Source organism: Pseudorasbora parva, chromosome 1 (assembly GCF_024679245.1).
Source record: "Pseudorasbora parva isolate DD20220531a chromosome 1, ASM2467924v1, whole genome shotgun sequence".
Lineage (NCBI taxonomy): Eukaryota > Metazoa > Chordata > Actinopteri > Cypriniformes > Gobionidae > Pseudorasbora > Pseudorasbora parva.
The window spans coordinates 784,425-799,091 of NC_090172.1; the positions used below are offsets into that span (position 1 = coordinate 784,425).

Here is a 14,667-nt window from a genome sequence, read left to right on the forward strand (position 1 = left end):
AGATATTTTCACCAAAATTTTCACACAAATGTATGGGCTCACTCAAAGGACACATAAAAAAATGGTAGGATTGTGCTTCTTGGTGGCGCTGTAATAGATCAAAACATGAAATTCACATGCATTTTTGCCTAAAATCATCTTAAAATGGGTTTAATTGCTCATTGTTGCAGTTGGTCTGACACTCCCAGTCATTTCGGCATGTCTTGTCTTCTTTGTTCTTGGCTCCGGTAATGGCTACTTGCAGCTATATTTAATATTCTCATGATATGAATAAACACAGTGATGTCTGCTGTATTGCAGTTTTCCATCCGTTGACCTATGAGGGCGGAGTTGACTGCGATAGGTAACTTCATTAAAACACTCATCTTTGATCCAGTCTTTGCTTTTTGTGTACATTTTTCAGTGTCTGTGTGTGTGTTTTTGCAGTATTGAAGACCCAGATCAGAAAATAGCTATGCTAACTCAAATATTGGAGTTTGGACAGACGCCACGGCAGCTCTTCGTCACTCCTCATCCTCAGAGGATCACTCCTCGCTTCAACAGCCTATCAGCGACGGCCAGCCTCAGCAGCTGTGAGCTTTCTCCAGGTGCTGTCTAAACCTAACACTGGGTACCTTCGCCGTCAAAAATGACAGACTTTGGGAATTAATTGGAAATACTTGCAATGAACGGGTTAAGGGAACACTCCACTGTAGTGTTGGGCGATATGCCTAATTTTCCAATCGTCATATCGTCATGACGAGCTTTCCATCCATCCAGCTTTCGGCGATCTCTCTGCCTATCGTCGATACACGATACTATCGTCTATTGGCACAACACTACTCCACTGTTTTTAAAAATAGGGCTTATTCAACTTCTTTCCCACATTTAGATATGTGGGCAAACGCGTTTTTGTCTCAGTGCATTGTTTTAGTTTGGCAGGGTCGCCGCTAGCTTAGCTTAGCATAATGAATGGAATACTATGTTGCCAGATAGCATGTCCCGAGTAAAAGTAATCCAAAAAAAATAATAATTACTTCTTTTGGGCCAGTCTTTGTGTTTTGTTTACAACAATGTTTGGACTAGAAACAAGACAAAAACACTAAGAAGAGCATTTTTTGCAGTGTAAAGCCGGTTTTCCTTGACCGTGTCTGATGGATCTCCATGTTTCAGGGTCTCCTAGTATGGATTCATTCGAGGACCTGACGGAGGAGAGCAAGAAAATGGCCTGGAGCAACATGGACAAACTTGTGTCGCAATCCTGCCACAAGATACACAAGGAGTGAGTGTGTGTTGGTGTAGTTGTGTGTTTGAGTTTAGGCGAATAGAGCCGCTCTGACCCTGTTGTTCTGGTTCTGCAGAGCCGTGACGGGCATTGCTGTGACCCTCAATGGAGACTCCATCTTCTCAACTTCTCAAGGTTAGGAATTCAGGCTCCGGTCTGGCATAAAATGAGATTGAGTTCTCAGAACTGTGAGATCACACCTCACAGGACGGTATAAGCAGTTTTCCAACATGATTTAGTACATTTCTAGCATGTTTCTAGCATAAGTTAAAATGCTATTATATTTCTAGCGTGATTGTACCCTGAATTAGCTCAAATTTTGCCCTCATGTAGACTCTACACTGAAGATGTTCTCTAAAGATAATGGCCTGCAGCGAAGTGTGTCCTTCTCTAACATGGTAAGATTATACTAGATGTGGCATTTGGATACATAAGCTACACTTAAATCAAAATTTACGTTTTTGTTTTTTAGTATGAATGAATGTTAGTCTCGCTGTTTTCTATAAGTGATGGGGAACGATCAGACAGTGCACTATATAGGGGATAGGGAACGATCAGGTAGTGCACTATATAGGGGATAGGGAACGATCAGACAGTGCTCTATATAGGGGATAGGGAACGATCAGGCAGTGCTCTATATAGGGGATAGGGAACGATCAGACAGTGCTCTATATAGGGGATAGGGAACGATCAGACAGTGCTCTATATAGGGGATAGGGAACGATCAGACAGTGCTCTATATAGGGGATAGGGAATGATCAGACAGTGCTCTATATAGGGGATAGGGAACGATCAGACAGTGCTCTATATAGGGGATAGGGAACGATCAGACAGTGCACTATATAGGGGATAGGGAACGATCAGACAGTGCACTATATAGGGGATAGGGAACGATCAGACAGTGCACTATATAGGGGATAGGGAACGATCAGACAGTGCACTATATAGGGGATAGGGAACGATCAGGTAGTGCACTATATAGGGGATAGGGAACGATCAGGTAGTGCACTATATAGGGGATAGGGAACGATCAGGCAGTGGACTATATAGGGGATAGGGAACGATCAGGCAGTGCACTATATAGGGGATAGGGAACGATCAGGTAGTGCACTATATGGGGGATGGGGAACGATCAGGCAGTACACTATATAGGGGATAGGGGACGATCAAACAGTGCTCTATATAGGGGATAGGGAACAATCAGACAGTGCACTATATAGGGGATAGGGAACGATCAGACAGTGCACTATATAGTGGATAGGGAACGATCAGACAGTGCACTATATAGGGGATAGGGAACGATCAGGCAGTGCACTATATGGGGGATGGGGAACGATCAGACAGTGCTCTATATAGGGGATATGGAATGATCAGACAGTGCACTATATAGGGGATAGGGGACGATCAGACAGTGCTCTATATAGGGGATAGGGAACGATCAAACAGTGCTCTATATAGGGGATAGGGAACGATCAGGCAGTGCTCTATATAGGGGATAGGGAACGATCAGGCAGTGCTCTATATAGGGGATAGGGAACGATCAGACAGTGCTCTATATAGGGGATAGGGAACGATCAGGCAGTGCTCTATATAGGGGATAGGGAACGATCAGACAGTGCTCTATATAGGGGATAGGGAACGATGAGACAGTGCACTATATAGGGGATAGGGAACGATCAGGCAGTGCACTATATGGGGGATAGGGAACGATCAGACAGTGCTCTATATAGGGGATAGGGAATGATCAGACAGTGCACTATATAGGGGATAAGGGACGATCAGACAGTGCTCTATATAGGGGATAGGGAACGATCAGACAGTGCACTATATAGGGGATAGGGAATGATCAGGTAGTGCACTATATAGGGGATAGGGAACGATCAGACAGTGCACTATATGGGGTATGGGGAACGATCAGACAGTGCACTATATAGGGGATGGGGAACGATCAGACAGTGCACTATATAGGGGATAGGGAACAATCAGACAGTGCACTATATAGGGGATAGTGAACGATCAGACAGTGCACTATATAGGAGATGGGAAACGATCAGACAGTGCACTATATAGGGGATAGGGAACGATCAGACAGTGCACTATATAGGCGATAAGGAACGATCAGACAGTGCTCTATATAGGGGATAGGGAACGATCAAACAGTGCTCTATATAGGGGATAGGGAACAATCAGACAGTGCACTATATAGGGGATAGTGAACGATCAGACAGTGCACTATATAGGAGATGGGGAACGATCAGACAGTGCACTATATAGGGGATAGGGAACGATCAGACAGTGCACTATATAGGCGATAGGGAACAATCAGGCAGTGCTCTATATAGGGGATAGGGAACGATCAGACAGTGCACTATATAGGAGATGGGGAACGATCAGACAGTGCACTATATAGGGGATAGGGAACGATCAGACAGTGCACTATATAGGCGATAAGGAACGATCAGACAGTGCTCTATATAGGCGATAGGGAACGATCAAACAGTGCTCTATATAGGGGATCGAGAACGATCAGACAGTGCACTATATAGGTGATAGGGAACGATCAGACAGTGCTCCATATAGGGGATAGGGAACGATCAGACAGTGCTCTATATAGGGGATAGGGAACGATCAAACAGTGCTCTATATAGGGGATAGGGAACGATCAAACAGTGCTCTATATAGGGGATAGGGAACGATCAAACAGTGCTCTATATAGGGGATAGGGAACGATCAGACAGTGCTCTATATAGGGGATAGGGAACGATCAAACAGTGCTCTATTTAGGGGATAGGGAACGATCAGCCAGTGCTCTATATAGGGGATAGGGAACGATCTGACAGTGCACTATATAGGGGATAGGGAACGATCTGACAGTGCACTATATAGGGGATAGGGAACGATCAGACAGTGCTCTATATAGGGGATAGGGAACGGTCAGACAGTGCACTATATAGGGGATAGGGAACGATCAGACAGTGCACTATATAGGGGATAGGGAACGATCAGACAGTGCTCTATATAGGGGATAGGGAACGATCAGGTAGTGCACTATATAGGGGATAGGAAACGATCAGGTAGTGCTCTATATAGGGGATAGGGAACGATCAGGTAGTGCACTATATAGGGGATAGGGAACGATCAGGTAGTGCACTATATAGGGGATAGGGAACGATCAGACAGTGCACTATATAGGCGATAAGGAACGATCAGACAGTGCTCTATATAGGCGATAGGGAACGATCAGACAGTGCACTATATAGGGGATAGGGAACGATCAGACAGTGCACTATATAGGGGATAGGGAACGATCAGACAGTGCTCTATATAGGGGATAGGGAACGATCAGACAGTGCACTATATAGGGGATAGGGAACGATCAGACAGTGCTCTATATAGGGGATAGGGAATGATCAGACAGTGCACTATATAGGGGATAGGGAACGATCAGACAGTGCACTATATGGGGGATGGGGAACGATCAGACAGTGCACTATATAGGGGATAGGGAACGATCAGACAGTGCACTATATAGGGGATAGGGAACGATCAGACAGTGCTCTATATAGGGGATAGGGAACGATCAGACAGTGCTCTATATAGGGGATAGGGAACGATCAGACAGTGCTCTATATAGGGGATAGGGAACGATCAGACAGTGCTCTATATAGGGGATAGGGAACGATCAGACAGTGCACTATATAGGGGATAGGGAACGATCAGACAGTGCACTATATAGGGGATAGGGAACGATCAGACAGTGCTCTATATAGGGGATAGGGAACGATCAGACAGTGCACTATATAGGGGATAGGGAACGATCAGACAGTGCACTATATAGGGGATAGGGAACGATCAGACAGTGCTCTATATAGGGGATAGGGAACGATCAAACAGTGCTCTATATAGGGGATAGGGAATGATCAGACAGTGCACTATATAGGGATAAGGAACGATCAGACAGTGCACTATATAGGGGATAGGGAACGATCAGACAGTGCTCTATACAGGGGATAGGGAACGATCAAACAGTGCTCTATATAGGGGATAAGGAACGATCAAACAGTGCTCTATATAGGGGATAGGGAACGATCAGACAGTGCACTATATAGGGGATAGGGAACGATCAGACAGTGCACTATATAGGGGATGGGGAACGATCAGACAGTGCTCTATATAGGGGATAGGGAACGATCAAACAGTGCTCTATATAGGGGATAGGGAACGATCAAACAGTGCTCTATATAGGGGATAGGGAACGATCAAACAGTGCTCTATATAGGGGATAAGGAACGATCAGACAGTGCTCTATATAGGGGATAGGGAACGATCAAACAGTGCTCTATATAGGGGATAAGGAACGATCAGACAGTGCACTATATAGGGGATAGGGAACGATCAAACAGTGCTCTATATAGGGGATAAGGAACGATCAGACAGTGCTCTATATAGGGGATAGGGAACGATCAAACAGTGCTCTATATAGGGGATAAGGAACGATCAGACAGTGCACTATATAGGGGATAGGGAACGATCAGACAGTGCTCTATACAGGGGATAGGGAACGATCAAACAGTGCTCTATATAGGGGATAAGGAACGATCAAACAGTGCTCTATATAGGGGATAGGGAACGATCAGACAGTGCACTATATAGGGGATAGGGAACGATCAGACAGTGCACTATATAGGGGATGGGGAAAGATCAGACAGTGCACTATATAGGGGATAGGGAACGATCAAACAGTGCTCTATATAGGGGATAGGGAACGATCAGACAGTGCTCTATATAGGGGATAGGGAACGATCAAACAGTGCTCTATATAGGGGATAGGGAACGATCAGACAGTGCTCTATATAGGGGATAGGGAACGATCAGACAGTGCTCTATATAGGGGATAGGGAACGATCAAACAGTGCTCTATATAGGGGATAGGGAACGATCAAACAGTGCTCTATATAGGGGATAGGGAATATGTTCAAATACATTTGGGGCCACTTTATACCACGGCCACATGAAATAAAAGCTTATTTGACTCAGGCGCTGTCGTCCTGTCTGATGCTGCCCGATGAGGAGATCGTCGTCTGCTCTTCCTGGGACAATAATGTGTGAGCATTTTCAGTATAGTAATCACAACCGTATCCCTTTAACACATATGTTAGTTTTCTTATGTTAGTTTAACACATTTCTCATCTTTAATCACTCCGTCTCCCCTTTATTTCTTTGATCTCTGTCTTGTTTGCTGCAGATATTTTTATTCAATAGCATATGGACGAAGACAAGAGACTCTGATGGGTCACGATGATGCTGTCAGTCATATTTGCTGGAGGGACGACAAACTTTACACGGCATCCTGGGACTCCACTGTGAAGGTGCTCTCATTTAGTGTTCACGAGTTTGCTCTCTTACATAACATTTAGAGATTTCCTGTGTAGTTTCTGACTTTCATGCTGACGTTTCCTGACGTCTTCAGAAAAATTATAGTGGCATATTTGGTAACACTTTACTTTACCTTTACATATAATGCATTATTAAACTACTTTCAGTGGAATAGTTATGCATTGTGTGCTCTCATGAATAATTGCAACAATAGTTATATTACGTATCTATTGAACACTAAAAGTCATGATGAGTTATGAGCTTCAGACCCACTGCAACAATGAGTAATCAAAGAGATTTTTTTTTCTAGGCAGAACAGCTGAAAAAACATACGTATATATAATCACTAATAATATGATTTAATTGCTTATGATGTTTGACCAATAGGTGGTGCTGTGACTAAATTGGTGTCATGTGGTCAGTGTGAGGAGACGATAATACACACACAGTTAGGTGTGAATATGTCAAAGTGTGTCAGAGTTACAGCCTCAGATTCAGCTTGGCATCATTATGTCAATTTTGTCGTTGTTCAATAACCCTTTGATATAAAGTCACAATTCTGAGATATAAACTCGCAATTGCGTGATATAAAGTCACAATTCACTCTTTATGTGGTTGTAACCTTTAAAGATAGTGTCTGGTCTTGAGTTCCTGCTTTGTGTTCCCCTTCTCCAGATCTGGAAGTGTGTTGCTGCGGACGTCTCCAGTAACAAACGGATGGGGTTTGAGCCGCTTGCTGAGTTTGAGCACGAGGCCGGGGTTGGTAAACCTAAAACTGCAATATAGGCAAACTAGTCAAAGAACTCACTCTTCGTGTTTGGCACTTTTTTTAGAATAGTTGTGCAAAAATAGGGCTAGAAAGACTCTGACCCCATGATTTACTCTCCCTCATGTCATCCTCGGTGTGTGTGACATTCTGCTTTCAGAAGAATCTATCATCATAATAGTGCATCTATCCATCATAATAGTGCATCCATCCATCATAATAGTGCATCTATCCATCATAATAGTGCATCTATCCATCATAATAGTGCATCTATCCATCATAATAGTGCATCTATCCATCATAATAGTGCATCTATCCATCATAAAAGTGCATCCATCCATCATAAAAGTGCATCTATCCATTATAAAAGTGCATCTATCCATCAAAAAAATGCATCCAACCATCATAAAAGTGCATCTATCCATCATAAAAGTGCATCTATCCATCATAAAAGTGCATCTATCATCATAAAAGTGCATCTATCCATCATAATAGTGCATCTATCCATCATAAAAGTGCATCTATCCATCATAATAGTGCATCTATCCATCATAATAGTGCATCTATCCATCATAAAAGTGCATCTATCATCATAAAAGTGCATCTATCCATCATAATAGTGCATCTATCCATCATAAAAGTGCATCTATCCATCATAAAAGTGCATCCATCCATCATAATAGTGCATCTATCCATCATAATAGTGCATCTATCCATCATAAAAGTGCATCCATCCATCATAATAGTGCATCTATCCATCATAATAGTGCATCTATCCATCACAATAGTGCATCTATCCATCATAAAAGTGCATCTATCCATCACAATAGTGCATCTATCCATCATAATAGTGCATCCATCCATCACAATAGTGCATCTATCCATCATAATAGTGCATCCATCCATCATAAAAGTGCATCTATCATCATAAAAGTGCATCTATCCATCATAAAAGTGCATCCATCCATCATAATAGTGCATCTATCCATCACAATAGTGCATCCGTCCATCATAATAGTGCATCCGTCCATCATAAAAGTGCATCCGTCCATCATAATAGTGCATCCATCCATCACAATAGTGCATCTATCCATCATAATAGTGCATCCATCCATCATAAAAGTGCATCTATCATCATAAAAGTGCATCTATCCATCATAAAAGTGCATCCATCCATCATAATAGTGCATCTATCCATCACAATAGTGCATCCGTCCATCATAATAGTGCATCCGTCCATCATAAAAGTGCATCCGTCCATCATAATAGTGCATCTATCCATCGTGTGTGTGCACTTTTCTGTTTGGAGTTCTCAGTGTAAACTCATGCACTAATCTATTGATACAGAGGATTGTGCATATGAACGTAAATTGGGACACACCTTTTGTTTTCTTGTTATATAATTCTGCAATGATACTTTATGTAGCTTATTAAGTATTTGTAACCTATTCAAGAGAAGTGCCTTTATATTATTTAGTGGTGTCATTAGTTAGTGTAATAGAGCATGTTGTGTGTCCACTCCACAGGTGAACGCGTTAGATCTGAGCCCAGCCGGCACACTTCTGGCCACGGGCACTAAAGAAGGAACGCTCACCGTTTGGGACATCAGCAGCCCACTGCCACTCAATCAGCTGAGCTGCCACTCAGGGAAGATCCATCAGCTGGCCTTCAGCCCCGGTGAGTGTGTGTGTGTGTGTGTGCGTGTTTGTGTTCCTTGTTTGGCAATACTTGTGAGGACACAAATGTCCTCACTTATATAGTAAAACATGAAAATGACCCACTAGTGAGGACATTGGACTGGTCCTCACTAGTTTAAAAGGCTTATAAATCGGCCAAAACATGTTTTTATTTAAATCTGTTGTTCTGCAGATGTTTCTGTGATGGGTAGGTTTAGGGATAGGGGTTGGGTTAGGGGATAGAAAGTATCATTAACCTGATATAAAATCAATGGAAGTCTATGTAATGTCCTCACTAATATAGTGAAACAAACCTGTGTGTGTGTGTGTGTGTGTTCAGACAGCAGGCACATCCTGAGTATTGGCGAGGACTCGTGTCTGGCAGTGACAGATGTGCAGACAGGAATGCTCATCGCTACTGTCCATGCTGAGCTGGAGCAGAGGTCACAACACACACTCTTCACAACACACACTCTTCACTGCACACACTCTTCACAGCACACAGTCTCCACACCACAAACACTCTTCACTGCACACACTCTTCACTACAAACACATTTCAATGCACACACTCTTCACTGCACACACTCTTCACTACACACACACTTCATTGGACACACTCTTCACAACACGCACACACTCCTCACTGCACACACTCTTCACTACACACACACTTCACTGGACACACTCTTCACTGCACATACTCTTTACAACACACTCTTCACAACACGCACACACTCTTCACTGCACACACTCTTCACAACACACACTCTTCACTGCACAAACTCTTCACAACACACACTCTTCACAACACACACCCTTCACTGCACACACTCTTCACTGCACACACTCTTCACTGCACACACTCTTCACTGCACACACTCTTCACTGCACACACTCTTCACAGCACACACTCTTCACAGCACACTCTCTTCACCGCACACACTTCTCAACACACACTCTTCACCGCACTTACTCTTTACAGCACACACTCTTCACAGCACACTCTTCACAACACACACTCTTCACCGCACACACTCTTCACAACACACACTCTTCACCGCACACACTCTTCATCGCACACACTCTTCACAACACACACTCTTCACCGCACACACTGCACAGCACACACTCTTCACAGCACACACTCTTCACAGCACACACTCTTCACAACACACACTCTTCACAGCACACACTTCACAACACACACTCTTCACCGCACACACTCTTCACAGCACACTCTTCACAGCACACACTCTTCACAACACACACTCTTCACAGCACACACTCTTCACCGCACACACTCTTCACAGCACACACTCTTCACAGCACACACTCTTCACAACACACACTCTTCACAGCACACACTCTTCACAGCACACACTCTTCACCGCACACACTCTTCACAGCACACACTTCACAACACACACTCTTCACAGCACACACTTCACAGCACACACTTCACAGCACACACTCTTCACTGCACACACTCTTCACTGCACACACTCTTCACAACACACACTCTTCAAAGCACACACTCTTCACAACACACACTCTTCACAGCACACACTCTTCACAGCACACACTTCTCAACACACACTCTTCACCGCACACACTCTTCACAGCACACACTTCACAACACACACTCTTCACAGCACACACTTCACAACACACACTCTTCACCGCACACACTCTTCACAGCACACACTTCACAACACACACTCTTCACAGCACACACTTCACAGCACACACTCTTCACCGCACACACTCTTCACAGCACACACTTCACAACACACACTCTGCACAGCACACACTCTGCACAGCACACACTCTGCACAGCACACACTCTGCACAGCACACACTCTTCACAGCACACACTTCACAACACACACTCTGCACAGCACACACTCTTCACAGCACACACTTCACCGCACACACTCTTCACAGCACACACTCTGCACAGCACACACTCTTCACAGCACACACTTCACAACACACTCTTCACCGCACACACTCTTCACAGCACACACTCTTCACAGCACACACTCTTCACTGTACACACTCTTCACCGCACACACTCTTCACCGCACACACTCTTCACAGCACACACTCTTCACAGCACACACTCTTCACAGCACACACTCTTCACAGCACACACTCTTCACTGTACACACTCTTCACCGCACACACTCTTCACCGCACACACTCTTCACCGCACACATCTCTTCACTGCACACACACTTCACCGCGCACACTTCATTGCACACACTCTCCACAGCACACACTTCACAACACACACTCTTCACTGCACACACTCTTCACAGCACACACTTCACAACACACACTCTTCACCGCACACACTCTTCACAGCACACACTTCACAACACACACTCTGCACAGCACACACTCTGCACAGCACACACTCTTCACAGCACACACTTCTCAACACACACTCTTCACCGCACACACTCTTCACCGCACACACTCTTCACCGCACACACTCTTCACCGCACACACTCTTCACCGCACACACTCTTCACAGCACACACTCTTCTCTGTACACACTCTTCACCGCACACACTCTTCACCGCACACACTCTTCACCGCACACACTCTTCACCGCACACACTCTTCACCGCACACACTCTTCACCGCACACACTCTTCACAGCACACACTCTTCACAGCACACACTCTTCACCGTACACACTCTTCACCGCACACACTCTTCACCGCACACATCTCTTCACCGCACACATCTCTTCACTGCACACTCTTCACTGCACACATTCTTCACTGCACACACTCTTCACTGCACACACTCTCCACAGCACACACTTCACAACACACTCTTCACAGCACACACTTCACAACACACACTCTCCACCGCACACACTTCACTGCACACACTCTTCACTGCACACACTCTTCACTGCACACACTCTTCACTACACACACTCTTCACTACACACACTCTTCACTGCACACACTTCACAACACACACTCCTCACAACATACATTCTTCACTGCACACACTCTTCACTGCACACACTCCTCACAACATACATTCTTCACTGCACACACACTCCACAGCACACACTCTTCACTGCACACACTCTCCACAGCACACACTTCACAACACACACTCTCCACAGCACACACTTCACTGCACACACTCTTCACTGCACACACACTTCACAACACACACTCTCCACAGCACACACTTCACTGCACACACTCTCCACAGCACACTCTTCACAGCACACACTCTCCACAGCACACACTTCACTGCACACACTCTTCACTGCACACACACTTCACAACACACACTCTCCACAGCACACACTTCACTGCACACACTCTTCACTGCACACACACTTCACCGCGCACACTTCATTGCACACACTCTCCACAGCACACAATCTTCACCGCACACACTCTTCACAGCACACACTTCACCGCGCACACTTCATTGCACACACTCTCCACAGCACACACTTCACAACACACACTCTCCACAGCACACACTTCACAACACACACTCTCCACAGCACACACTTCACAACACACACTCTCCACAGCACACACTTCACTGCACACACTCTTCACTGCACACACACTTCACAACACACACTCTTCACCGCACACACTCTCCACAGCACACACTTCACAACACACACTCTTCACTGCACACACTCTTCACAGCACACACTTCACTGCACACACTCTCCACAGCACACAATCTTCACCGCACACACTCTTCACAGCACACACTTCACAACACACACTCTTCACCGCACACACACTTCACAACACACACTCTTCACCGCACACACTCTTCACAGCACAAACTCTTCACTGCACACACTCTTCAACACACACTCTTCACTGCACACACTCTTCAACACACACTCTTCACTGCACACACTCTTCACCGCACACAATCTTCACAGCACACACTTCACAACACACTCTTCACCGCACACACTCTTCACCGCACACACTCTTCACAGCACACACTCTTCACAGCACACACTCTTCAACACACACTCTTCACACACACACTCTTCACTGCACACACTCATGTCGAGGAGTTGTGGCTCATCTTCTGTATATTTCATGTGTTGTAGGTGCTTCTGCTGGGATGGCAGCACAGTGTTGTCTGGAGGAGCGTCTGGAGATCTCAGTGTGTGGAACCTGCTCAGCAGTAAAGTCACACACACAATCCCTGCTGCTCACTCAGGTAAACACACCTCACTGACAACACTTCACACTGATCAGCCATAATATTATGACCAGGTGTGTTGGTCCTCTGACCCGTCGAGACATGGACTCCACTAGATCCCTGACGGTATGCTGTAGTGTCTGACACCAAGATGTTAGCAGCAGATCCTTTAAGTCCTTTAAGTTGTGAGGTGTGACGGATCTGACTTGTTTGTTCAGCACATCCCACAGATGCTCGATTGGATTGAGATCTGGGGAATCTGGAGGCCGAGTCAACGCCTCAAACTGGTTGTTGTGCTTTGTGTCAGGAGCATTATCCTGCTGGAAGAGCCACAGCCACCAGAATACCGTTTCCATCAAAGGCTGAACATGGTCTCAGCAATGCTTAGGTAGGTGGAGCGTGTCAAAGTAACATCCACATGGATGGAGGACCCAAGGTTTCCCAGCAGAACATTGGCCAAAGCATCACACTGCCTCCGCCGGCTCGCCTTCTTCCCATAGTGCATCCTGGGGCCATGTGTTCCCCAGGTAAGCCACGCACACACACACACACCCAGCCATCCACGTGATGTAGAAGAACACGTGATTCCTCAGACCAGGCCATTTTCTTCCATTGCTCCGTGGTCCAGTTCTGATGCTCACGTGCCACTGTTGGTGCTTTCGGCGGGGTCAGGGGTCAGAGGTCACCCTATGCCGCCCCATACGCCTCAAACTGAGCTGCTCTGTGTATTCTGACAGCTTTCTATCAGAACCAGCATTAACTTCTGGAGCAGTTTGAGCTCCAGTAGCTCGTCTGTTTGATCGGACCCCACGGGCCAGCCTTCGCTCCCCACGTGCATCAATGAGCCTTGGCCGGCCATGACCCTGTGGCCGGTTCTCCACTGGTCCTTCCTTGGAGCACTTTTGATAGATACTGACCACTGCAGACCGGGAACAGCCCACAAGAGCTGCAGTTTTGGAAATGCTCTGACCCAGTCGTCTAGCCGTCACAATCTGGCCAAACTCGCTCAAATCCTTACGCTTGCCCATTTCTCCTGCTTCACACACATCAACTCTGAGGATGAAATGTTCACTTGCTGCCTAATATATCCCACCCACTAACAGCTGATGAAGAGATCATCAGTGTTGAATTACTTCACACTGTCATAATGGTCATAATGTTATGCCTAAAAGTGTATCTCTCGTAATTCCATCTTTATAACTCACAATTGTGAGATAAAAATTGTGTGTGTGTGTGTGTGTGTGTGTGTGTGTGTGTGTGTGTGTGTGTGTGTGTGTGTGTGTGTGTGTGTGTGTGTGTGTGTGTGTGTGTGTGTGTGTGTGTGTGTGTGTGTGTGTGTGTGTGTGTGTGTGTGTGTGTGTG

At 45.5% G+C, this 14,667-nt stretch overlaps 1 protein-coding gene across 1 annotated transcript in view; it reads left to right on the plus strand.

Moving 5' to 3' along the window:
• The window catches only part of nsmaf (neutral sphingomyelinase (N-SMase) activation associated factor), a 31,651-nt gene that overhangs the window by 15,511 nt on the left and 1,473 nt on the right, over positions 1 to 14,667 (plus strand). Inside the window, exons 20-30 of the mRNA XM_067448980.1 lie at positions 301 to 343; positions 427 to 587; positions 1,153 to 1,261; positions 1,341 to 1,399; positions 1,598 to 1,662; positions 6,302 to 6,369; positions 6,510 to 6,633; positions 7,316 to 7,399; positions 8,933 to 9,083; positions 9,423 to 9,525; positions 13,211 to 13,323. Coding sequence (XP_067305081.1) covers positions 301 to 343; positions 427 to 587; positions 1,153 to 1,261; positions 1,341 to 1,399; positions 1,598 to 1,662; positions 6,302 to 6,369; positions 6,510 to 6,633; positions 7,316 to 7,399; positions 8,933 to 9,083; positions 9,423 to 9,525; positions 13,211 to 13,323 — 1,080 coding nt within the window. The remainder of the gene's footprint in view (positions 1 to 300; positions 344 to 426; positions 588 to 1,152; positions 1,262 to 1,340; positions 1,400 to 1,597; positions 1,663 to 6,301; positions 6,370 to 6,509; positions 6,634 to 7,315; positions 7,400 to 8,932; positions 9,084 to 9,422; positions 9,526 to 13,210; positions 13,324 to 14,667) is intronic.